Below are 27,303 nucleotides of genomic sequence, written 5' to 3' on the forward strand. Positions count from 1 at the left end.
AATCACTGTTTGATTCAAAATCCAACATGGTGCTGTACAAAGGCAAAATGTACATACCTGTAAAGTGTTTTGGAGCTAATAATGTTATCTTACTACTCTAGAGTCAAACTACTTGTAGAGCTCTACTTTCCATACATTGTCATCCCTGTTTTGTGCTAGCAGCACCACACCAGCAAAAGCAGTAGATAGTTTTTACAAGCTATCCTTTGGGCTTGTTCTAGTCCATGGGCTGTACGTATGTGTGATACCTCTGGTTTACAATTTACACACAGACCAACATGAAAATAACTGAATTACAGGTACACAACTGAAAAAATATATAGTATGTCAAACATAAATTGAGTATTTATTATTAATTACTATATAGTAGTTTAATTTTCCATAACAGATACCTGCAGTTCAATCAAAAACTTAAAAATAAAAAATAGGTAAATATCTACCACCTTGGGGCTAATTTGTAAAATTCCTATGGAAAGAATACATAAGAATGTCATTTTTCACAGCTTAAACAACACAAAGGACTAATAGAAGGAATTACATTTTATTGTATGAAACAACAAAAGGCAGAAGAATCTCTGCAAGTCAGGTCCACAAATAGATGCAATCAAACGTCTGTCACTATTCATTACATTATTCACTTTGAAGAAAGAGAAAAAAAGACGTCATCACAGCTCCACTAAAAGCCATACAGTGTAATTATGTTTGTGGGTGCAAATAGGCTACATTGATTATATGCCTTTACAATAATGAGCTGTCAATGTATTATTATGTTATAGAACCATCAAAATCTTGGCGTAAATCATAATTAATTCTGCTTCCAGAATTTCTGATCAGCCATACTTTGTATTGTTGTCAGAGGTTTTGGTGTGAAGCTGTGGGAGACGTGAGCTGAAAACAGGCGGCTGACACCGTACTACAGCTGTGGCAGCGCTCTCATTAGGGATTCACAGAGGTTTCTTTTGCCGAGCGGTGCTTCTTGGTTTGGCTCGAGGGCAGACTACTCGTATAAAGCTGCTGGAGCTGCGAGACAGACAGACAGTGAGACACACAGGGAGGCTGCAGTGCTGGGCAGGCAGTGTCAGCTCTCTCTGTGCAGAGGATTGTTTTGCAGCGCCAGACCCATGACTCTCCCCCAGCTGATTGGTGTGGCTTCATTAGCATGGGCTGCGGCTCCTCCGATTAGCAGTAATTAAAGAGAGAAATCAGAGCGCTTGCCTCCAGTCCAGACACAGCCAGTGCCTGTCAAGTGTGATCGCTGTGGAACAGCTCTAGCCTTCCTGGCTGTCTGCCACTCCACAATCTCCCCTCAGTCCCCATAGTAAGAGTGAGTCTGGAGGAGAGGTATGGGCTGTTGCCGTCTGTGCCAAGTTACCCCCAAAGTAACCCTCGGGGTTACACAGGCACACACGCCTCTCCCTGCGGGCACACGCTGGCCCGCCGTTGTCATGGTGATAACAGGGGAAAATGTTTAATGAAGACACTGATGAGAATTTATGAGGCTGTGGCTGTGTGCATTTACAGGGATATGACCCTTAGCCTATCACGCACTGCCTCCTGTGGTTCTACATCTATATCTTCACTTATACAAGTTGTAGCTGATCATCGAGGCGTATGCTCAGGCAGGCGGCCTCAGTATGCTGCAGGTCCATCAGCACCAGTGCTTTTGGCGACACCAGACTTTGGTTGTCCAATAAACATAATCAAACATGATCAGAAATGTGTGTTGTTTTCATTCGATTAGACTAGAGGAATAATTGTCTACTAATGTCTTGAGAGGCATTCTCAAAGGGCCAATTTAAACTCTAATTGTATTAGGGAGACTGCATACTATAAACAATTTTTAATTTGGTGCTTTCAGACAGGCAAAACAGCAGAAATGTGCCCATTAAAAAAAAGCATTGATGGCCACAACGTGCACAGGCCGGGTGGGTGGCCGATCTCGTTCACCACCTGCCAATATACCCTACACTTCAACTGACCAATAGTGTCGAGGCTGGTTATTCACTTTGGGATGCTTGTTCTGGTTTATTTCTTGCTTTGTTTGCTCTGTCTATGCTCTATCAGGCGTGGATGCCATTAAACAAACAGGCCCAGGGTTTCATTGAGTGTGCTGGCATTTGCTTGGGATGCCATATTCAGCAGCGGCTCAGTAGCATTTGAGAACATGCCAGAGTTGATTCGTTTGAAGTGCACTGCCGTAGTGTGAACACTTGTTTAACTATGGATAGAGTGTGGTCATTTGCACAGTTCCATACCATTCAGTAAAGATGTACTATAGCATAAGGATACCCAAATCAAGAGTTCCTTATAGTTTAAGGTACCAATTTGTGCATCAAGAAAGAGTAAATGCAATTCAGAAAATATTTCGATTATTGACTGCCTCTGTCCTCCCCTATGATATACTCATCTTAACATATTAAGCTCTGCCACCTCTACCAGGAGTTACTAGCCTATGCTATTTTTTTAAGTAATACCATGTTTTTGTTGCATTTTTGAAATTATAGAACTACAAACAAAAATAGTGAAAACTGTTTAATTTTTTTTAATTACCTACAAAATGGAACAATCCTGAAGCTGAGAGATAAAAAACATCTATTAGCGTATTTAGGTCTATTAGGAAACAGTAGCTATACAACTTGCCCTTTATTAAATATAGTGAAGAACATTCATCAGAGAGTGCTGCTACTTTCTCTCCCTTCCATGTTTCTTTAAATCCAGTCACCCTGTACATCTTCAAAGATTTGGAGTTGAACACACTGTTACTTTGTATCTTGTACACTATTAGGAAACAGTAGCTATAAAGCTATGAAGGCCTCTTTGAATCCCAAGAGTGTTTGTGCAAATGAATCAAATTGAAAGTAGCTCTCTTTGATAAGAAATTTTTTTAAAGAAGTAGCAGCTTAATAACTTTAAAAAGAGTAAAAGAAACAGGCTAGTTTCAGAATAGGCATACAGTATCAGCAATCCTTCCACACACTGTCAAATTCTTTATTTTCTTTATTTCACAAAAATGCCTCCTTTTTAAATGAAACCTTTTATTTTAAATCTTAATTTCCTGCCTGTGTGTTTTGAGTGTGTATGTGTGGACACGCACCGTAGGTATGTGCATGTGTTTTCCAACATGGCCAGAGGTAGGTTGCTATCCAGTTGCACTCTGTTAATAAAGGTAGTTTGAAGCCATTAGTTGTAATTTAAATGTCGCCAAACTGTGCTGGTCATAGACATGGTGGTGGCTGTGTTTAATATCTGATGTGTTGCATTCTATGTGAGTCCTTTAGAGGTTTTAGTTTGCTAATTGAAATGTTTGACGAGTCTCGAGAAAGAAGGCTAACGCTGGTATGCTAAGTTAGCCCGGGCACTAGAAAGGAGTAAAAGAAAACTTTACCGTACTTTGATAATGGCATGCATTCTGCTCTTTTTTTTCAGGAGAGACGTGTATTGGTTAACACTAAAAGAACCAGAGATCCAGTACCATTCCCTGTCTCATCATGTCATGTGGCCAACATCGGACATAACACACACATATGATTACACATGCTAACTTCTTCTACTGAGATTTGCAAATTTAGAGGATGAGACAGGTGACAGTCGAGGCTACGGTATACATTCACTAGTGAAATGTAAAAAAAAAAAAAAAAAAAAAATTTAAATTTAATTCTGTGTACAGGTTTGACATCTAAAGAATTACTTTTTGCAATGATAGTTAACAATTTAAAAATCTATAGTTCATTTCATCAGTTTTTTTCTCAAAGTCCTGCTGGAGCCTGGAGATGGATAAAAGAGCCACAGGTTCGAGATTTCTGGCCCAAGCGTAACCGAACAACTGCCCCACACAGGACTTGAACCCGTTTTCCTTTGTGAAAATCCAGCATTAGATTTATCCCTCATGCCTCAAATGTGAACTTCCTTTTTAAATTGCATCATTCTGCAAACGTCACCATAGTGCTACTTTACAGAGAAGAAACTGTAAAGAAACTTACTGAAAAGTAAGTTTAGTTGCTCAGGTGCCATAGTATAGGCTGCTATATTTGTTTCAGCTTAAGAGCAATTTACTGAAAAGCACAATTCACCTTATTCTTAGATTGTGGGTCAATTTTAACTCTGGACAATCAAACTGAGCACCAGTCTACGCAATAGTCAAGCAGCTATAGAGCAGTAAAGTGTTTCAGGGGCTTTCAGATGGTATGTGGACTCAGGTGTGATGAAAACCCATCCTGTTGAACCTATGAAGTCGCTCTGTGCTCTCCTCTGAACACTTCCCTTTGTCCCTTTACTGTCAGACTCAGTATCAGAGGCTCCCAGCCCACTAAGTCTCTTGTGACAGGGGTTTCAATTATGAATGCTACCTTTGACTACCTCTGTTATTCCGTTGCAGCCCACATATCCCTGCCTGCCACCACTCATGTGTGACTTGATGTATTGTCTCACTGTTTTCGCCCCTTTCAAAATTAATTGCAGTTTTATCTCCCTCCAAGATTAAAAAAAAAAAATAAGCCTGCTGAAAACACAATAGTCTAAAAGTAGTGTGGATTCTATTCAAACAAAACTATTAAAACCACAGTGTTTTTTTCCTCACTGTTTTTGACTGCAGATGATTTTTAGTGGTGGCTCTTCTTTTATCTTTTCCTACAATAGAATTAAGTATTACCTTCAATTACTTTTCATGATTGGCTTCTGTTTTAGCAAACTCAGATCATACTCTAGGCTTGGCTGTTTTATTTGGTGTCTAATGACTTTTCACCTACAGTAATAATAATACCCACCCCCACCCATCAGAAGCTCATTACATCTTGAAAATAATTCTTGTCATTGTGATTAATGCAAAATCTGAGCATAATTTACTCTGTCTTGGGCCACAGTGCAAACATCTTTACTGATACTGAGCAGACTTTAGTAAGTTTTACCATTTGGTGACCTTGTTTAATTAATTTTGGCTGGCATTTTAGCAAACACAATCATCCTTGTCAGGCATATTGCTATTGTCATCACAGCTGCAGGGAGAAAGGATCATTATTGTCAGCTACAACCAGTTGGGAATTAAGGCTGCACCCTGACCAAATTAAAAAAAATAAAAAGCAATGCAACTTGACTTTCTCAAACACTTGACAGCTTTGTCTTGCTTGGAATTAACAAACCAGCTTTTTAAAAGGAAGATCAGAGCTTAAAATTAATGCTGCACTTCAGTTTAAGAGACTATTCAGATAGATTTAGCTAGTCATAGCTTAGCAACTAGACATGGCAGCTCTGATAAAGTGGTGTACAAAGGGCTGGATTAATACTCTACCTTTAGAGTTTGGAAGGGAGCCTTTTAAAAAATCAAAAACAAGGTAAAAAGTTTCACAAAAGTATTAAATGGTGGTTATCTGCTGTAAGCTGTAATTGTGACCATTTAGGGCAAACTAGCTCATTACCTACATAAAATAATAGATTATCATTTGGTAAATATGAATCATTATTGGCTAATTGTGTTCTATTTTTGATTTTCTTTTTTTTGTATATTTACTTCAATGCCATCAAATGGTGAAAATGCTGACCGTGATATGCAGCTTTAGCACTGTTTTTTTAAGAATACCATATACAGTATACCCCTCATTTCTTTAGTGACGGCTCTTCTGGGGTGGCTGTAGCTCAGGAGGTAGATGAGGTCACGTACTAATTGGAAGGTTGGTGGTTTGATCCCTGGCTGCTCCAGTCTACATGCTAAAGTATCCTTGGGCAAGATACCGAACCCCAAGTTGCTCTCTGATGCAATTGTTGGATTGTGAGTGTTAGATAGAAAGCATTTAATGCTTAGAAAGAAGCTCTTGTATGAATATGGGTGAATGAGCCATGTTGTGAAAAGCGCTTTGAGTGCTCAACATAGAGTAGAAAAGCACTATATAAAAACTGGTCCGTTTACCATTTCACTGGGAAAATGGGAAATAGGTGCAGCGATTTATTGACATATGCAAAGGAAATGGCAAAAACAGAGTTTGTACAATTCTATTAAGATTGAAAGTCAATATTTGGTGTGACCACCTTTATTCTTCAACACAGCCTCAATTCTCTTAAGAAGCTCTTTTGTAATTCCTTTAAGTAGTCTTCAGGAATAGTTGTCCAGGCTTCTTGAAGGACATTCAAAGCTCTTCTTTGGATGTTGGCTGCATTTTCTTCTGTCCTCTGCCAAGATGAGGCCCAGGCTCTGGGGAGGCCAGTCCATGACTGATGGTGTCCCATTGTGTGTTTTTCTATCCAGGTATGCTTTTACTGCATTGGCAGTGTGTTTGGGATCATTGCCATGCTGAAAAAAAAAAAAAAAAGCACACAGCCTCCACCATGTTTTACAGATGGCTGTAGACACTCTTTGGATTCATCCCTCCATAAAACCTGTGACCACTAATTTTCAGTCCAGCTCTTGTGTAATTTGACATACTTCAGTCTTTTTTCTCAGTTTCCCTTCTTTAGCCACCCTTCTACTGTGACCATTTCTGATGAGGCTTCAGTGAACAGCAGACAGATCAACTGAAAGACCAGTTCTATCTCTCAGGTCCTGTGTCAGGTCTAAGATGTTTTTTTTTTTCCCTATTTCTTAAAGACATGACTTTCAGATAGTGTCCATCTGCTGTAGACTTTAGGCCTGTCTTTTGTCCTTCATTTATCCAGTTTACTCAAATGTTTTAAGGACACACTGCACAGACCAGTTTTCAGCTCATAGTTCTTTGGGATCACCTTGTTGGTGCAAAAATACTGTTTCATGCCCATCAAACTGTGTTATCTTTAGGTACAAATGATGTTTTGTGACAGGCTGCTAGTAACAAAATGCCTAAAGATACAATTTAAAATTGGCTCTTTGCTAAGTCGTTTGTTATGTGTAGGCACAACAGTGGTTCATCCCTTCAGTTAGGTGCCTATTTTATGCATGAATGATTATAGGTCAGTTTTAAGTGGCTTAACAAACAAAACAAAAAACATCATTCCTCTAAAAATGGTCAGGTACAAGGACTGGAATGAAAATGAGTGAAAAAGCAGCCAATGTCCAAAGAAAAACTTTAATAGACCTTTAGAAATCCTGGAGCACTATCGCTCAAGACTGTTTTAAAAATGACAAATCTGGCTCCTTGGTAGCAAAAATAAAGAAAGGAGTGACTTCAAACATTTGCACATTTCTGTCTATAGTCATCAAGTACATATTTATCACTCCTTTTTTAGAGTTTTTATTTTCATATGAACACTGTAAAGAGTAATGTTAGTGAAACAATAATTGAAATGTAGTAACTTTAATTTGCTTCCTACAGCTATTAAACTCTGATATTAACAGCTGTCCTTGCAGCAGAAAAATCAATAGTTGCAGGCTTGAAAAGAGAAGCTGCTTCTGTTTACCATTTTCTAAAATCAATGACAATTTTCTCAAAGATTACTGACAATTTTGGGTAATCTGCCATCTGAATTGTATGATAAACACTTAGTGCCATCAGATCTTGATTAGTCCACAATTCTGACTTGCCTTTTGCTCAGCCATCCACTGCGATCGGCAGGAGGGGTAACAGACAGGGGCCAGAGAAGAGAAAACAGGAGAGCATAGAGGGACTTGGCTATGGAGCTGAAGCACTGAGACCACCAAGAAATTTTCAGGCAGTAGGAGGAAGATATGTTGCCAGCACTGATGGCAATGCCAGTACGAGCTATAAAGTTTTTTAATCAGGCATTGATGTTACATTGATGTGACATTGTTCCATTTTCTTTGTCTCCTTCAGTGTAACCATATTTTGTATTAGATGTGCGGGTTAGAAAAAAAAAATGCACAACTCTCCATTCTTGATTGGAGACAAGAGTGCACATGGATGTTTACTAAGGGAAGTATCTGAACGAAGACATAGTGTGAGCCACAAAAAAACATCTTCAGCTGCAAGAAGAACAAGGAGTCTTGCAACATTCATATGACCCACACAGAGCTCTGATCTCAGCAGCCTAGAGTCAGTCTGGGATCAGTAGAAGACGTGGGAGACACAGAGGCAAGTTGTCCAAGGATGTTTGGAGTAATCTACCTGCCACAAATCTTAAAAAACTGGGTGCAAGTGTATTTATGGGAAATGGTTCTGGCCACACCGAATATTATTTTAACTAAAACATCTACAGCATTTTTTAATGCTCCCTCAGCTGTAGTGATTGAAATCTTTATACTACTGTATGTGTACATGATCAATATTTATAAACCATTTAAATCAAGACAAAATATGTATCACTCCACTGTAATCGATTACAAGATTTTCAATAATTTTACACATGTGCTGTGATTTCATACTCCAGGCTATGATGCCACAACACTATTTCATTTTGAAATGCACGCTGATGTGCACGTGTGTGGGTTTGCCTCTGTGCTTTGAATATAGTCAGGATGACAGGCGTAGCATTTACCTTGATGTTTACTGCTTTGAACTACTTGGCATGGGTAAAGCCTGGGCCGGGATTCACATAAGAAAGAGGCCTATTTGAACAAGCTCATCTGGGGAAAACACCAGAATGACATGGCTGACACACACACAGGCTTTGAATGGTTCCTCTCTGAGCAAGTGATGAGCATGAGACACAGCAATTCAAATGTTTCAAGTAAAACCCAGAAATGGGACCTTTTTGTGTCTTTGAACATCTTCCATTGGAAAACATGGTGTCTCTCTCCATCTCTCGCTCACACACACACACACACACACACACACACACACACATACAGACACACACACACCCAGACACAATGCATTTAAAGACATTCACCTCGCTGTCAACTTTCTGCACCTTAAGTGATGTTTTAAAGGAGGTTTAGACGAGAGCAAAGTGTCACCTTTTATAGTCTGTCTCTGTATACGTATGATTTTATGTCTGGGGGGCAAAATCAAAGTGCAGTGTAGCAACTAACAATATAGCGGAATGACACTGGTGTACCGTGAATACAAGCAGACAGACTTTCATACCAAACTTTTGTCTTCACATCTCTGCTCCTGCCTTTATGAGAGCTTTGTTTCGTGATAAATAGTATAGGATAAGCATGTAAATCAAACATTTAAAAAGAGCAGAGTAAAAACCCAGATGAGGCTTGAGAGTTCCTTCTCACACGCATCGTGTAATATCACTTTGGCAATAACAATAACAGCTGGTGGATCTGGGAGAAAAAAAAGAAGACAAAACCCAAATGTATTTTGTTCTGCATACATTTCTCTCTGCGCTACAGTTTGAAGCTAATCTCCAACACCTTCCCAAATTGAGCAGCAGAAATCACTTCTCTCACATATTATTATGAATAATTTATTGCACTCTGTTTCAAAGAGCCTAGCAGAAACCCCCAACTATTTTTGGTGTGGCGATATCGCGCATTAGTTAAGTCTGCAGGTACACATTGCAGCTGTTGGTTTCTTGTGCAGCACTGTAAATGACATTAGGCTCTCACTGATAGCATTATAGTGTGATTGGTATATGTGTGCGCCACCACCAGTGTGCTACCTCCCTGTCCTCTGCAAGCTGGTTTTCTATTCTGTTTGCTAAAATACAAGTATTAGAAGCTCTGACTTCGATGTGTCCAGGTGAAAGTCTGCAGCTAACACACATGCAGGTACACACAGATGGACTGTGGAAGTATATTTTGCAAGAAAGATCCACTAACACCTGTGCATTTGCGGCAGACATGTAAATATACCCTGATGTCTGCAGCCTGTAGGTACAAAGCTAATATCTGAGCAAGTTATTGTCTCTTCATCCCTTTTCTGAACTTACACAGAGGCATCAGTGGATGTCTCTGCTCTGCCATCACAGGTAGTGCACTTGATCCTGACATTTGTTTAACATTTCTCATCCCCCTCTTTCCCAGTGACATGGTGAAGCGCAGCATACCTCTGTCTGCCACTGTTTAAACACACTCGTCGCTTTTCCGTCTTTCTTATTAGAAATGTGAAATGTGTCACAGAGGCAAACAGCCTAGCAGCGAGAGGAGAGGAGGACAGATAAGCCTTGCAGGACTCACAGCGGCTGTTGGAACATGTGTTACCCCGAGGAAGTACTTACAGCAGGAACACGCAGGCAAGACAGCATCTACGAATATCACCAGTGACCACAAGAGTGACTTCAGTGCGTTGCTGACTGCTTGTAGGGTTTTTTTGTGAGAATGAATCAATGCACGTCAGACCTCCCTGGTGTGATAACCATTAGCGTTAGTCTCACCAGGGGGATGTGACATGAGTTGTGAAATTGCACTGTGCAGCAGGTAGTAGAAGGAATGTGTGAAAATGTGTCCATTTACGTAGAGTTCAAGTAAAGGAAAACAACATGTGCCAATGTCAGGCTTTCCTTCAAAGAAAAGGTAAAGGGATGGGCTTCTCCATCCACGGAGTGTCAGGGGAATACTCTTATTTGGATGACTGTGGATTTAGATAGGGCTGACAGGTGTGTGACCAGCGTGTCTTGTATGAAAAAGCACGAACAGGTCTCTCTTCCAGTCCGCCAGAGAACAAGACAGATATGATCGTCGACTTAATGTAGGGACTGATTTTCTGGGGATTAAGTTCAGGGGCCACTATTCGTTTCTCACCGGTAATAAACCCCACACACCGGCAGTCGTGATAAAAGTCTCCCACCATGCATTACTTCTGCATCTGTTGTGCACTGCTGCAACAACAGGCCACTGCAGAAAGAATGAGTTCATGTGCTCAAACTGAATCAGAATACTGCAAAATAGAAAAATTTGCCTCGCTGGCCAGAGCATTTGTGTGCCCTCTGGCAGGCGGAGAGAAAACAGAGTCTGAATTCTGAATAATTTCTGATATTTGCAGATGCAAGTGTGCAGGAAGCATGATGTGTGAAGTGCCACGCATTTTGTGGCTACGAGAAAGGGAAAGCAAAATACACTCGCAGTTTTAGTTCTGCAGCGAATTCTGCTTGGTACAATTATGCGTTTAAGAGTTTTCGGGATGCTATGAAATCGTTGAGTCAATCGGAGTGTGTTCTGCTTCGGGTTTCATCCCCGTGGGGCCGTCTGGTTGGCCCTGCTTCTTTTTTTTTTTTTTTTTTTTTTGGAAAAAGCGGGGTGGCGTCCGATGTGGCCACGGACCCAGGCTGGACAGCAAGCTCGTTTTTGTTCTCCCCTTCACATTGCCAACTCCAGCTGTCACACTGAGGGACAATAGAGAAGAGGAGGGGGTGCTCTCTGAATGGAAAAAATAAACTGGAGAGCGCCCCGTCACACAGCCCCCCCTCCCCACGACTCGTCATCTGCATTTGACAGGACCCCCGTTCTCCTCTCTTCACCGCCCCTTTTCTTTTGCTTTCTCCTTTTCTCTGCTTGTGCGCTCCATAATCCCCCTTTCTCTCTCCCTCTCTCTCTCTCTTTCTCTCTCTCTCTCTCCCTGCTAAGTGCAGCTGTTGCTCTCTATTGGATCTTTTTTTTCAGACTGATTGCTAATTAGGATAGCATTTTATTGAGTTTTAGCTTTAAAACCTGCTAAACTTGCAATTTCCACCTCCTTTTCACTTAATTTTGGCAACACTGGGATGGGAGCGGAGAAAAGTCTTAGCCAAATTATGTACATTTTACTTTGGGTTGAGCAATTTTTTTTAGAATGCACCCAATCTCCAGTGCAACATTCATATAGTTTACAACTCCTGTACTGTGTGGTAGCCTTCAATAATAGCGCTCTCTTCAGCTTTAAATGCAAAAGCCCATTTTGAAGAATAGACTGCCCCATCTCCCTTATTCTGCTCACATAACTGAATCCCTGGGAGAGGGAGCAGAGGAAAAGGAGAGCCTGAGAAAACAGCAATTCACACACCAAACACAGAGACCCCTAGTAGCTCAACAAATGAGTGACTAGCCCTATGTCCATTCATATCGCCCCTCGGCCCGCAAGCCTATTAGCCAGGCATCGCTCCTTGAACATTCACTGTCGACAACATGTGGAGGCATCGCTATAGCAACCAGTGGATATGACATGTGCAATGGACGGGGACTCCTGAGCGGCTGAATATAAGGAGGGGCTCAGCCTTAACTAAATGATCGCAAAAAAAAACCCAACCCCACCACCTCCCCATCTCTTTTCATTGGCACAGAGGCGCTGAAAGGACGCACTAGTGGGGCTTCTGCACATTCTTCCGAGGCTCGGAAAATCAGGCGGGCATATCCCACATTCTTCTCCCTTTTCTTATTCTCTCCGACTCTCCCCTCCGCCGCCCCCCTCCTTTTTTTTTTTTTTTTTCTTCATCTACGTGTTGAAACCGCGGTCTTTTGTTGGCGCTGGAGGGGACGCATGGGACCTTCGCAGGGGAACTTTTGGAGAAGCGGACTGAGTGGGCGGCCGGGACGCGCAAACGCTTCTTGGAGCTGCGGCGAGCGTCAGTGGTTATCCATGCTCTCAGGAATACAAGACACAGCATCTTCCGTTTGCTGCGAAATGTGCGCTCTGCCCCGCGACATGGATTTGGGTAATTATCTCCTGGCTTGAAACGCGTGTCTGTTTTGTGCTGTAATCAGTGTGCAAGTTTTAATGGTTTAAAAAAGGCTTCCTGGATGATCGGCCTTGAAAAACTTGTGAACAATCACGGTGAAACCTCGTTTTTTTTTGTCTCCAATGTGAATCAAAATGATTTTCATCGAGTTGCAGAATAATTTAGGAGCTCTGTTTCCCATTCTGGTCACATTTAATTTCGCTCCTTCTGCGCGATAGTGTGCTGGAAACCGAATCACCAAAAGCTGATGGCATGAATGTGATCGAGTGTCGAAAGAATTTGCCTTACAGTGCAGTAAAAATAAATCTAACCTCACCGAAAAAAAAAAAAAAATTTAAAATCCTAGGACACGGTGTATTGTGCCTGCTGCTTTGCTGGGAGCACATCTGGCTGCAGGGGACAAAGTTTCTGAGCAGGTTCATCTTCTTTGGTGCCGGCAGCTCCAACTCTTAAACCCTGAGAAGTGAAGCTGGTAAATCCGGTCTGTGACTGCATGAGTGATTCCATTTTAATCATGTGTTTTGTGACATAAATGTCTTTTTAAATCCTAGATTTATTATCATATGAGTGTAGTGTCGGACTGACTGAATAGAAAATTTTTATGTTGGAGTTTCAGAGGTACTTATATAAAACTAATATATATATATATATATATATATATATATATATATATATATATATGTCTTGAAAACAAGTCAAAATTATTTTTGTATTTGCAGAATTTGAACAGCATTAGAAGACACTTCGTTTGAGCTGAACTGTGTGATCTTTCCTTTTTTATTTTTTCTTTGGGTTAATCACAGGTTCTCACATGAATACTGCTTACATGGAGCTGATTTCATACCATTCAAATCTGCAATAGTAGCTACACCTTAAAAAAAAAAGACTTTGGTTTAAGGTTTGGCACTTGTGTGTTTGGAAGGATTTTCCTCTTGTACTTCTTTAAGGTATTGTGGCGTAAGTGAATGGATAGCCATCGCCCCGACAGCACCTCTCTGCCTGACCTTCCCTCTTATTATGTGAATAATCCAGAGCACCGAAATCCATCTGCCCCTTGTCTCCTCTCAGATTGGCTAATTCACCACACCAGACAGGGGCAATGTGAACAGAAGAGAGGAGCAGAGGGAGAAAGCCTGTTAGAGGCAGAGAGTTATAACTAGAGATAGGAATAGAGTGAAAATGATTTTTGTGTGTGTGTGAGTTTTAAGCAAAAAATTTCAAGAGATTTAAAAAAAAAAAAAAGCTGATGCTTTATTCTGTGATCTTATACTTTTTACTAAATCTATGTAAAATAAAGAAAAAATGTAAATGCAATTGATTATGATTTTAAAAAATATTGCCGTTTTTTTTTTTTTTTAAATTCAGTGATATTTAAACAGCCAGATTTATTTCAGTTAAAATGATTCCTGTAGTTATGAGGGAATTCTGGAAGCAAGTTATAGTTTAACAAGACTCCAATCGTGGTAAAAATAAATTAATACAAAATGAAATAAATAAAAATTGGGAGAAAAAAAAGTTAGGGACAAAACTGAAAAGGAAATTCTTCGCGTCACATCTCCTCCCTTTTCCTCCTCTTTTTTTTCTCTTTTCTGTCTCTTTTATAGTTTCCTTCCAACTCGATTGTCACCATCAAACACACATTTAAGATCACGTTGCATTTCAAGTCTGTTGGCTCCCACGTGATTTTTATTCTTTTTTTTTCAAATAAATAGTAATAATTTTCAAGAATAGACTTGTATTATGAAGGGCCACATCCGTGATTAACTTTATAGTAAACGTTTATTTTGTTTTTTCAAAATAAAAGATAGGATCGTAATCTTGGGAGTGTTACTGCTGGAAACTGGTTGAGGCAGTAGGCGCTTTGGTTTCAGAGTCTTAAACTAGTGCAACATGCTGCATCTATGGTGCCACATATGGTGAATGCAAAGTGGAGAGAGTTTTTATATATATGTATGTATGTGTGTGTGTGTGTGTGTGACTGTGTGATTATATTAGATTATATTAGAATGTGTGTGATAAAATGAGTACTCCAGCAAATGAAAATTGTTTTCATTTCTAAACATTGCTGCTGTCTGTGTGTTTATTTGAATCACTAAAAACGAAATGGAGGCCATTTTTCCTCCCTATAAACGAATATGAGTCTCTTCAAACCTCTCAGTTGTTGTCCAGCCTCTTAATGCTTGATTGAAGCTACATGCTCGAGCCACTGCAATTGCAATCAACAGCAACTGTCGTCAGGCCCAACACAGTAATCGGAAAGACCCGGGCATCGGCACAACAGCTAAAACATTGGCAATTACGAGCCACAAGGTCAAACCGCATTGTTACTGGTGTGAGGTGAAGTGTCTTGTTTTGAAAATGGTATAACAAGATGTAGTCATCCTTCAACCGGCCCATTAGACCCCTCAGGCTAAATGTCAGAGCTCTGCTGGCTTTTTTTTTTTTTTTTTTTGGTGTGGATTTGATTCATTCCACCCATCAATCTTTCAGTATTGCATGCAGACAATTAGGAGCCTGCTGATGTATTCGTGCAGTGTTATTGATATTGCCCTTTTGCAGATGCATAGCTATTGGCATGTGTGCAGCTGGTAAAATTAGATCAAAATCTGCAGAGAGCTGGCTTTTACAGAAACGCCATGTTTTTACGTCAATCGCAGAGGACAGTAAGGATGATTTATGTGAAGCAAATTGTGCTGGGGCAAATTGCACCCCTCTGTTTTTCAGAGCTCAAAGCAAAAACAAATTGACAGAATGCCTATGCAATCAGCACAGGCAGTCTTATTAGTAGCTACATTCTAGGTATCTTTAATTATCCGTCCACATTATTGCTCCTAATTATAACTGTTATGCTCTCAAAATATGTATCAGTGTGGCCTACAGGGAATTTATCATTACAGTAAATGGCCACAAGTGGACCAATTATCAACACAGAGGCCAATTCTTTAAACTACACTGATAAAAAATCTCTTAGACGATATTAAACCACATTAAAGCTGGTCTGCTATAGTGACTACTGTCTAAATTAACATGCAGCATGGCTGTGAATGTTTGAGCAGCTTTTTTTACTCAACTGGTGGCGGTGTGTGTGTGTGAGAGTCCAGTCTGGGCCGCCTGTGTCTCCCCAGTCCTGGTAGCCAGTAGCTGTGCATCTTGGGCCAGGGCCTAATCCAGCCAAACTCAGGACCAGAGGAGCTAATTAAGCACCAGCTTTTAGTATCCCAGCCTCCTGTAGCTGCACAGTGCCAGCCCGGGCTATGCCAGCACTAAATGGGGTTGTAAATATCTATAGTGGGGCACAGTGTGGAGACAGTACTGGACAGGGGCTGGTAATAGGGGTTGACTGAGCCTGAATGCATATTATAAAGCCAGTGTTAGAGCTGCCTAATGAGTGTGGCCAGTCAGACAGTGGCGGTGGGTGGAAGGAAAGAGTGGGAGAGGAAGTGGAGGTAGGTGACAAGGCACTTGCATCACTTCTGCATCCACTTTTTTTTTTTTCCCCACTGGAAAGTCAACACAAGCCTTCAGGTGAAAATTGATGCACTGCAGACTTGATATGGAGGTTGCTGTAAATCAAAAACGACTGCATCAGTCTGGGTAAAAAAAAAAAAGACAGACTGGCATCATTTACCGCTCTTGACAGTGTGTTCTCTCTCTGTTTGTGTGTGTCCTCCAGAGGGGCAGCCTGACCCAGATCCCCGTGGTGAAGGAGACCACGGTGGAGTCGGGCCAGTTCCTCCTGCTCTCCGTCCTCTGCATGCTCTTCATCCTGGTGGCCGTGGCGGTGTCGGCCACTTTCTTCTGCGTGCGCCAGCGCTCACACCTACACATGAAGGAGAAGCTAGCCAGTTTGGGGACTGATACCAGCACTGATGCAACTGCAACCTATCAGGTAAGACCAGCCATCGATATGAGCCAATAAGAGGCCGGGACAATTATCCTGTGCTCTGCCATTGGAGGAAAGCACACTCTGTTCAGATACAGCTGATTATCCAATTGGTTTGTGAGAGTTTGTTTGCTCATGTTTGAGTGACTTTATTCCACCTGCTTTTCAGAGTGATTTTTTGGATACAGTGATGATCGTGGTTTTATTTATTTATTTGTAGTATTAAATGTTATTTATTGTGCAGAGCAGTAGTTTAACATTAAAACTTTTTTTCATGTGCATTTACATCATTTTTAAGCTTTAACTTCCTCTGTTTTCAGCCTGTAGCATGTTCCAATAGATATGCTTACCCTTTCATGTGAATTGTGTGTGGCTGTGTATGAGACAGGGAGCAGATCGCCACTGTGACCTATTCCCTCAGTTCCTCCAGGGCAACAGGCAGCCTGGGCTGTATTGATTTTCAGAGTTGGGGCTCAGCTGTGCCCAGTGTGGCACTCAGAACACATTTATCTGCATGTCACGTTAACATTTTCAATATTTAATCACATTTTCACGAGGCTGATCTCAAATGGCTGAGGTGTTATAGTGATGACCGTGAAAAGATATCAAATCAAAAATAAGCAAACTACGCAGAAATGCAAAAATATTCTCCAAAGTTCCGTTGCTTATCACACTCTTTGATTATCATAGATTAACTGTTATCATGTTGGGCTACAGTGCAAATTTAAGGTCATATCTGGTACCTGTTCTTTCTCTGCTAGCTGCTCTGCTGTCTTGTAGGTGTGTACTCCATACTTGACATAGAGAGTTGTTCAGGGAGAGCTGTCTGCAGTGGGAGGGTGTTATTGTAAAATGGCAGCACAGACTGTAGATTTTGTTTGCTCTTGGCCTGTTTTCATTCTGATTAGTTGTCTGAATGAAGGGGGTAACAGGGAGACTGTAATCTCACGACCTGTTCTTCTCTCTGGGCTCCGTGTGTCTCTCTCCTCTGGCACTAACTATATCCTACTGCCTTCGTATGGGACCATTTCTCAGCTCTGGTACAGCAGAGCGCTTTGCAGAGATGTTGGGAAGTAGGATGAATTATGAGGTGGACCTGGACTGTGCCCTGGGGCCAAGGCCCAGGGCCCTGCTTCATGCCTCTAATCATTAAAGTCTGATGGCAGAAAAGCTGATCCAAGACCAGGGCTTAGAGAGGCCTGTGCTCCAGAGGGAAATATCACTATGATTCATCATGAGATAGCATGTGCTTTCACGAGGCATTTTCACTGGCTTGCCCTTCACTGACTGTTATTAATTGAGTATGGAAATGAATTCTGTGGAGCTGACTGCTTTGCCTCCCAAATTTAAACATGGTGGGGCTTAAAGATTATAAATTTAACATAGAAATATCCAGTGAGGCCACACCTTATGGTGGGGAAGCAGACAAAATGTGTAAACTTGCATAAATCCAGCAGTTTTTCTTTCTTTTATATTTTTTATTATGCTTCAGTGCTGGCAATGGGCATGGCCAGAAGTGTTATCTTTTCTGGTTGCCTATTTATTCATCCGTCCCTTTCTGGTGAACTCGATACCTCAGGAACATCTCCGGGGAATTTCTTCAAATTTGATAAAACTGGTTAGAATTTGGTGGCCAAAGGTTGAGGTTACTGTGACGTCACCCCCACCACATTTCTCTGAATGCGATGTTGGGGGGGTCTATTATATATGGCACAAATATGCACTTGAACTCGAGGGTGAAGTTGTTAGAGTTTGATGGTCGTATGTCAAAGGTCAAGGTCACCTCACGAAAGAAATTTTTGGATGCAAGTCAAGAATTAATATGCTGATTGTGACAGAATTTCACACAAATGTCTAACAAGTCTGTCTAAAGTCTTCCATACATATGTGATATGAGTCTGGAGAGGCATATAAACTCCAACGTGGCTGGTTGGTAGAGACACACAACCCTGAGGTGGTAATGTTCAGTCTTCAAGTTTTTAACCCCTCGAGGTCTAAGTAATCATTAGTGATGGTCCAAACCTTTGTGCTATCAGTATATGTAATTTTTTTTATATGTTTTTTTTATTATCTTCTCTCAACTTTTAGCAGTCAAGGAAAAAATAATAATACTAACTGACACTAAAAACTGCCCCCCCCCCCCCCCCCCAAAAAAAAATACATTTTACATCTCTCTAAAACATAAGGGCAGTATGGTTAGTTTTTTTTTTTTTTTGGGGGGGGGGGGGGGGGCGGCAATTAGACCTTGGAGGATTAATCCTGACTTTGCACTGAGGCATGATGGGTGAAACATTGGATCATTAGATGAACTGTAGTCTTTGTAGAAGGTGGTTCTTAAGTCTCAGGAAAAGTGAGAAATCAGTAAAATTAGGAAATTATTTAATCATTTATTGTTGGCTGTCGTGGCAGTGCATTTTGGATCTCTCTTGCTTCTCTGCAAAAGAATCATTGCAAAAAAAATATTCTTCTTTTTAAGTAATGTAGTTTTTTGCTGTGTAGGGTTTGATTTTACAGTGTGGATGTGGGGTGATTTGTATGTGAAAGATCCATTCTTTAACACTGAATGCAGTTGTTGTGTGGGAGCAAGGTGTGACATACTGAATTTATTCTGTAAGGGTTCCTCAACCATGTATTTTTGACATAATTAGTATAAGCTCCATAATCCACGAGGATAAGCCATTAATCTACAGTTAAGTGAGGACAGATCAAGTCAGCCGAGATACAGGATTTCACAAGGTGCGTTTACAGAAACCAGCCCCTCACAGCAAGGATAAGCACATAAAGCTAGTGCTACATGCATGAAAAGAAGATAAATGCATAAGAGCTTGCATAAAGACTGTTGTAAGAGGAAGAACTGCACTCTTGATTATCCAGTTCTTCACCATCATCATCTCCTGTAATCCCCAGGAGTTGTGTCGTCAGCGTATGGCGATCCGAACGTCGGAGCGCGTTGAGCGGCCGGAGACCTTGCGCCACTCTAGGCTCAACAGCGTGTCATCTCAGTTCAGCGATGGCCCCGCAGCCAGTCCATCGACCCGCAGCAGCACCTCCTCCTGGTGTGAAGAGCCAGTCCCATCCAACATGGACATTTCCACTGGTCACATGATACTGGTAAGGAGCTTGCTTTGACTCCAAAAATAATTTAAGTAGTGAGTTATGAGGTGGGAAAAGGGTCAAGGGAGGAGAAAAGTTATTAAATGAAGGTTGTTTGAGATGTGACTTGCTGTCTGGCCCTCAGGGAGCTGACTGTTTCAACTGAACAAACACAACATCCCGTCATATCTCATAAATATGCACTTAACCTGCCAGAGTGGGTTTAGTCAAATATGTGAAATTCCAAAGCTATATAAGGTCAGCTTTGCGTGGATGGTCACACGTCTGCATCAGACATTCCCAACCTGTGGTACTGCACTTCCCAGAGGGTGACGAGTGTGGCGTTACTAAATTAATCAGAAAAAAAAATACAAATCAGGATTTGATTTTAAGAAATGCCAGAAATATCCATAAACCAAGAACCGGATGGGAAGCCAGTGATGAGGTGACACTCAACTATCAAAGTTTCTGAGGTCCAAACTGACATCCACCGATGCGTGCTCCAGCGGTGCACACAGGATATCTTTACTGAGATTGGAGTGATCATTCAGTGATGTCTGTCTAATGAAATAACTGTAGTCAGATCTGTTGTGCAAACTAGCAAGAGAACTTGAGGGGTGACAATTGTTAGCTGAGAGCGATGGTTTAGGCAGCAGTTCTCAAGTTTTTCTGGACATGCCCCACTTCAGAAACAAGAAACAAGTAATGAAATGGGAAAATACCTCAAAGTGATGGGGAAAAGGGCTTTGGATATTTCTAATGAATAAGTAAATTAAAGAAGTAAAACTAGAAGGACACTCAGTAGAGTGCATACCTCGCCCATCCCAAATTTTCTATGTGCCGATGCTACACTACAATAGACACCACCCAGTTTTGTCATACTCCATCCGGTTCAGCTATATTTTGGTGTTAGTTACATGTCACTGGCTGTATTTCTTACTGTATAGAAGTGAATAATTTTTTTGGACCTTATCATTTTCAGCATTCTGGATCATTAGATTCAGAATTCTCCTTCAATCATTAACAAACTTTGCTATGTAACAGAACTTATGGTTATGATGCACCCTTTAGAGGTTTCTGACTTAGGTTTAGACACAAATATGTAAATAGTTTACATATCTCACAATGGTAAAGAATTGTTTCAAAAATTCCTGGATCCAGATTGTGAGCCGGATCACCACCGAAATTTATTTAATTATTCCTTGTACCGCCCCCAACAACTCCAGAAAATTTCATTGAAATCTGTTGCTAATTTTCCCAGTTATCCTGCTAACAGACCAACAGACCAAATGTGACTGAAAACAACTTCCCTCCACCTATTTATGGGTGAGCTAATAATTAAAAAGAAAGTCAAAAATGGCTGAAATATAAGCTTTTATACAGTTATACAGTCACTTCAGTTAATTAGTTCTTTGTTTTCCTTTCCCTGGCCATCCGCTGCTTTTCAGGCTATGCATTTATTCCTCTTTGCTGCAAGCCAGTTAAGATCCATACACTTTATCCTCATTCGCATTTTAGCTCCACCTCGCGGAGTCATGAGGTACTAACTCCGAGAAGTCAAACTGCTTAGAGTGCCTGCCTGGTTTAATGAAAATTGTTATGTATTTTGTACCATCCCTCATTTGGAATATTGTGGTGTAGTGGCGCTACGCAAAAGGCCTTTATGGAAGAAAAGGTTTGGTATCACTAGCCTATATATATTTAGTCAATTTATATTGTAGTGTCTGATTCCAAGACTCCCCATATGAATACCAACAGATTTATTTCTTTGTTTATCTGTTTGGCTGGTGTTTTTCATCCCTCTCTCACCTCATTCCCTTCAGAACCCTGTTATCTTTGTTTTTTTGTTTTTGTTGTTGTTTTTTCCATCACTCTTCCTGCTGTTTTCTCCCTCCTGCTTTATCTTGGCTCTGTTGTCTTTATTTTTTCCTCCTCCAACTTTTTCCTCCTCCTCCTGTGTCATTTTCCCTCTTCATCATTCTGTCCTGGTTCGCTCTCCTCTCTGTCATTTTCATCTCTTACCCCCTGTCTCTTTTCTTTTACCGCCACAGCAAAATAAGGTAGACAATGTTTCGCGTGATGAGAGCGGCACAAAAGTGAAATATCATTACCCATCTGATTGTCATTTGGATGTTTTAGAAATTTTGTTCTTTTTTTTTGTTTGTTTGATTGAAAAAGCTCTTGGTTGCCAATACTTCCACAAGCACACAATGCATGGTTTGATTTTGCACAACTTTTGCTTCATTCATTTGAAACAAGCTTGATAAAAGAGATGGATAGATGCCTTGCAGTGTTTCCATTAATGGAGAGAGCATTCATCACACTGCATGTCTAGCTTTTATATTGGGAGGCTATAATGAATGAGAGTGAATCTGAGTAATGCCTTGTATTGCTGGTAATAGATGGGTTTTGTTGCACTCGTCAAGGCTTGTTTGTGAAGCCTCTTTTGAAAACATTGACAATAGAAAAGCATTTAGCCTTGCAAATAACAAAAGAGCCACTGTGAATCATTTCTAGGAGCTGTTATTATTAGCCTTAGTTGCTTCCCAGCAGCAATGCAAGCACTACGTTGTGGAAAGGTAAAACACTCTGGGGCCTTTACTTCTCTTTCATGGTCGTGATTGACATGGAGATGTCCTATAGGGGCTCTTCTTTAAAATTCCTCCATCATCTCACATGAAACCATGTGTGAGATTGCCTTGTTATCACTGATCTTAGACCTATATTTTCCGATCTCTGCTCTCCTCTCATCTCGCCGCTCCCGCTCTTTGGAGCTCACACCGTGTGGAGAAGGATGATGAATACCCAGCTTTCCAAAGCACACATGCTGTTTGGTTTTTTTGGTGTGTGTGTGTGTGTGTGTGTGGAGGGGGGGGGGGGATCACCTCACAAACACACACACACATCCAGCTACTGTGCTTCTGTGAGTTTGGTGCCATCAGGATAAATGAACCACAGCGTTGTGTCCCACTGTGTGGCCCACCTTAAGACTTGCATAACAACTTCCAACTTCAAAACCAAAATTGGATTCCTCTGTGTGCTGAGTCATCTGCTGTCTTGGCACACCTCTGGTGTCTTACACTTCCTTCTTCTTCTGTTTCAACCACACTATGATGCCATAACCTATGCATTTTATCAATCAAAAATAATTACTAGATCTCACAAGGAAGCATGTGTTGCTCAGCATATGGCTGGGTTTCTGCAGCGTTAAGTCCTTTCAGCACCATGGACAGCGCTTTACAGGCCCCAAACTTATTTTTCTCTTGCAAGCGCAGCAAAACACCTCTGAGCATGTTCTCCTGCTGTGCAGAAACAGGGTCAAAATGTTGATACAGTTGCTGCTATTGTAGCTTTCCCTTGGCTTAATCACATCTCCCTTTTAAAAAAAGAAAAAAGAAGGAAAAATCAATAATTAAGTAGCTGCAGGCCCTTTTTTATTATTATGTTGAGTTGTTATTGTTCATTTTTTTTAAATGATAAATTATTTGCTCAACAGGAAAGTAGACTCAGGCAAAGGAAAAGTAGCCACTGACTCATGCAACATGTTCTGCCCTCAGAGTTGTTTTTTTTTTTCTTCCAATTTTATATTTAGTTTAGGAGGGAAAAAAGACAATTTGCTGCCCCATTTAAAGCAACACAATGAGTTCTTTTCATGTAGCTAATATTAGTCACACAAATCATAGTACGCATTAATGCTCTTTTTTCACGTCTCGCAGCTGTTCATCGTATCATAAAGGTCCCTGCACAAACTGTTACCACTATTGTTTGTTTTAATTTGACAGCAGAGCCTGACAGTAATGTGTTACCTGTTGTGTCTGGCTCCCCTGGTCGTCCCTTCATCCTGATTTCACCCAGCACCCTCTGCTGCTGAGGAGACTGCTTAGGAAGGATTAGACATTGTTTCCCTGACACCCAGGCCTCCCATCCCAGCCCTCTGATTGGCAGACATAATCCCCCCATTCACTAAACCTTCGTTACCCTGTCTCTGGAATATGCCATGGTCCACTGCCTCCCCCTAGAAGCGGGAGGGCTCGATAAGGGCCTGCTGGCTGCATTGCATTAAGCTGCAAAAATATGAATTTGCAATGCAATCGATTCAGGGCATCGTTTGAATAGAATGGGATGCAATTCAGAGTGGATATATCAAGTACATGGAGATGTAATATTGGTAGGGGAGGTGGAATGCTGTCAGGCTGGCAAGCAGAGAGTACTTGTACAGGGTGACAAGAGCATAGTGGTGACAGGCTCTGTCAAGTGGCCATAATGGCATGCTGTCATTTTCCTGGGAAGACAGTACTGTTTATGCATGTGTGTGTGTGTGTCTGTGTGTGTGTGTGTTTAGGCAATGCACATCTCAACACAGGCAAATATACATGTGTTGGCTGCTATTAGAACTTACGTTTTTTTTTTTTAATATATAATTGAATTTTTTGCATGCATAAAATAGCAGATTCAGACTGGAAAGGTTCAAAGTATAACAGTAGAAATTTACAATCATATTTTAGAACTATCACTTATTGTCATTAATGGGTTCAGATAGGCCACACTGTGGAACCAGGTTCTCTCATTATGCAGCTGCATTAACCACAAGAGCTGCTTTTGTGTGTGTGTGTGTGTGTGTGTGTGTGTGTGTGTGTGTGTGTGTGTGTGTGTGTGTGTGTGTGTGTGTGTGTGTGTGTGTGTGTGTGTGTGTGTGTGTGTGTGTGTGTGTCCTGAGTAGCACCTTTGCTTCTGCGGCTAACAATAAACTTTGATTTCCATTGTGTGTAGGATTTGTAATTTTCTTTTAAGTAATAATATCCTTCTCATGCATGCGGACGACTTCGAAATTAATCAGCCATCAACCGAATAATTGGCTATTGTGTTTTAGACAAGCTTATTTGCGATTATCATCTATATGTAGAAACCATATATATGCTGCAAAGACTTGGATTCTTGACTTGACAGGCAGAAGTGAATAAGTCGGATTTGTGACAATAGAGTGTCACCTCTCTGCTCAGCCTACCTATACTGCTTTTAATACGGGATAAAAACCCAGCACATCTGGGTATCACTTTCATTGTATTAGCCAGCTGATCCCTGACATCAGTTTATGAGTCTGTAATCTTCTGCCTCACACAATAGCGGACTAAACCATTTAACCCCGTCGAGAGGGGAGCCGTGATACAGGAGAGAAAGCAAAACACTGTGCTATGCTAAAAAAGACTCTTCTTGCCAGCTACAGCCTCTAAGCTCCCTAAGACTTGCCCTGGTTTGGGTGAATACACACACACGCGCACATACACACAGAGGCCTATACCCCTCCCCCTTCTCTTTTTCCATCTTTGTCTCTCTAGTGAATTCAATTTTGTCTTCTCCAAGCGACAGCTTAAATGCAGACAATCTTATCAGGGGCTGTGCAAGCAGTGAGGGACGTGATTGAAACACCCCTGAAGTATTTCCAATGCAGACAAACCTTTCAGGAGTCTTAATTGTGTGTGTTTTTTGTTTCTTCTTGGTCAAACACACATGCATAAACACACAAAGGTGCCAGCATTAGCACACCTTCCCCACCTAGATCTTCAGCAGCCTCCTCCTCATTTAGCTGCCACGCTGTACAGCAGCTTAGAATAATAATGCTACATGACAGCTGATCAATGCTTGAAGGAGGGTGCTGTTGTTTAAGGTTTAGTGTTTATGCTCTAGTTTATTTATAGGTTAGAAAATACAATGAAGCATTAACACCAAGCAGTAACCAGAAACCTCTAGTGAGACAAAGGTGAACTGTTGTGAGTTGTTGTGCTTGATTAATCCAAATTTGCTGCAAAAACAAGGTCATTTCTTATTTGTAGCCATATCTCAAGCTAAATTCTGTTTCATGTCATGCATGGTTCTGGCTTGCCATTTGAAATGGTGGCTGAAGTGGTGTCTATTTTCCTGTAGTCATACATGGAGGACCACTTGAAGAACAAGAACCGTCTGGAGCGTGAGTGGGAGGCACTGTGCTCCTACCAGGCAGAGCCCAGCGCCTGCAGCGTGGGCCAAGGCGAGCAGAACTCCAAGAGGAACCGTTCTGACACCGTGGTTGCATGTGAGTCCATTCGGGTTGTTCTATTTTGGGTTTGGGGGGTTTTTTTCTGCGGGAATGTTCTTACAATTCACAAATCTGGAGCAATCCAGGCCAGGTCATGGAGCTTCATAAATGTTGTTGATGTATTTGTGAACAGATGCTCCAAAGAGGAACATAAAACCAGTTGGGTAAACATGCCAAAACAACACTGTGCAAAATATGCTTCAAACATGAACAAATAATCAGTGACTGTAATTGAGCCAAGAGAGCGATATTTAAGCAGTTTGTTCCCAAAAACCCCATAAATGTCACTGTAGTGAGCAGTGTCTCCCTCTTGCAAATAAGACTTCTCGTGGATGCACTTGATAAACATTGAAAGGATTTTCAAAGGGGACAAATAAATACCTGCTTGGGAGTCAAGAAGATCAAAGTTTAAAGTTGCACTGGTGTCTACACTTAAGGAGCTCCAGCCAAATTTGGATGAAGTGATGTTATGTTTTGTCAGCTTCATCAGATATTTGTCAGTTTAAAGCAGTTTGAATATACACTAACTATGGTGATGCTAATCAATCCTTGTAAGTTTATTTAAGGGGACACTTCCAAACCAATCCAAAGGTTAAAATGTACATGTATGCATTCTAATTGAAGTATTATTATTAAGCAGCTTTACTATGCAGTTCATACACAATGCTGTTCCTTTATTCTATGAGGACATTTTGTGATTGTGAGTTAGTTCAGAATGAACTGGGTCCTAAGGAGCTTCAGCCCAAAAATGTAACATTGAAGCATTAAGACACAGTTTTGGTGTATCATTCAGTGGACCTGCTTACTTTTTGAACTCCATTCAATATAAAAAAATGTTCAGAGTACCTTAGCCAATGGCAGCTGATAGTATGAGTCTTAGTATATAGCATAATAGATCAGCTTTAACTAATAGGGAATTCACAGCAAAACAAGCTACTTCACAGCTTCCACTGTTTTGATTTCACTCATCAAATGAGCAGCAGCCACAAACAGCTGCTTCTTATAAATATGTTAACTTTCTGTTTAGTAGTTATCATTTGGAAACAGTGCCGTCAAGGGAGGAGGTAATGCTGTAAATCCTTAACCAACCAATAGACATACATTAGCACACTGCTGACAGTTTTTGGGCAAAATCAGCTCTTGTGTAAGATAAACAAAAAAGCATTAACATAGTTGAATTTCAGTTTGTCTAGAAGACAGTGTAAATAACAACACTTAAAATGTTGCCACTGTTGTAGAATTCTCCCAAAGATTTGAAGTCTGGATTCAGGAGTGACATTTTTTCTTATATCTCTGGGAATCTCTCACAAGTACACCTCCAGGTGACTTTCTGCCAATTTCAGTACAATGGGCTAAACAGGAATCAAACACACTCTGTAAAGTGCTGAGGGCATAGCAACAGTAGCTAAGTGTCACACAGTGTCATGCACCAATCGGGATTTAGCTACATTTAAACTGCAATCTGATGACAGGTGGCATGTTGCTTGGTTACTGTCAAATCTGACCTCACCTGCACAGGTCTGATGAGCACTGAAGTGTTAAACTCTTCATAAATAATACATTCGACCTGATTCAACCTGTAGTGATAAATATAAGAAAATGTTTTAATTCAGGCTTTAATGGGCTTTAATTTAAAGCAAAAGCAGCGTGGGTCAGAGTGGGTTCAAGGATATTAGAAATACGTTATATGACTCCTGCAACAGTTTCACATGTTTAGGGGGAAAAAGCAGGATTTTAAAGTTCAGAACTTGCAGATGTCTTAAGATGAAATAGTTTATTATTATTTCACTTG

General features: G+C 40.9%; 1 protein-coding gene across 2 annotated transcripts in view; it reads left to right on the forward strand.

Annotated features, from left to right (window-relative positions):
* Positions 1–27,303, forward strand: part of ptprn2 (protein tyrosine phosphatase receptor type N2) — a 171,711-nt gene that overhangs the window by 126,105 nt on the left and 18,303 nt on the right. For both annotated transcript variants that reach the window (XM_030756189.1, XM_030756188.1), the window contains exons 12-14: positions 16,136–16,351; positions 19,253–19,456; positions 25,361–25,508. In XM_030756189.1, coding sequence (XP_030612049.1) covers positions 16,136–16,351; positions 19,253–19,456; positions 25,361–25,508 — 568 coding nt within the window. The remainder of the gene's footprint in view (positions 1–16,135; positions 16,352–19,252; positions 19,457–25,360; positions 25,509–27,303) is intronic.

This window comes from Archocentrus centrarchus, chromosome 20 (genome assembly GCF_007364275.1).
Source record: "Archocentrus centrarchus isolate MPI-CPG fArcCen1 chromosome 20, fArcCen1, whole genome shotgun sequence".
Classification (NCBI taxonomy): domain Eukaryota; kingdom Metazoa; phylum Chordata; class Actinopteri; order Cichliformes; family Cichlidae; genus Archocentrus; species Archocentrus centrarchus.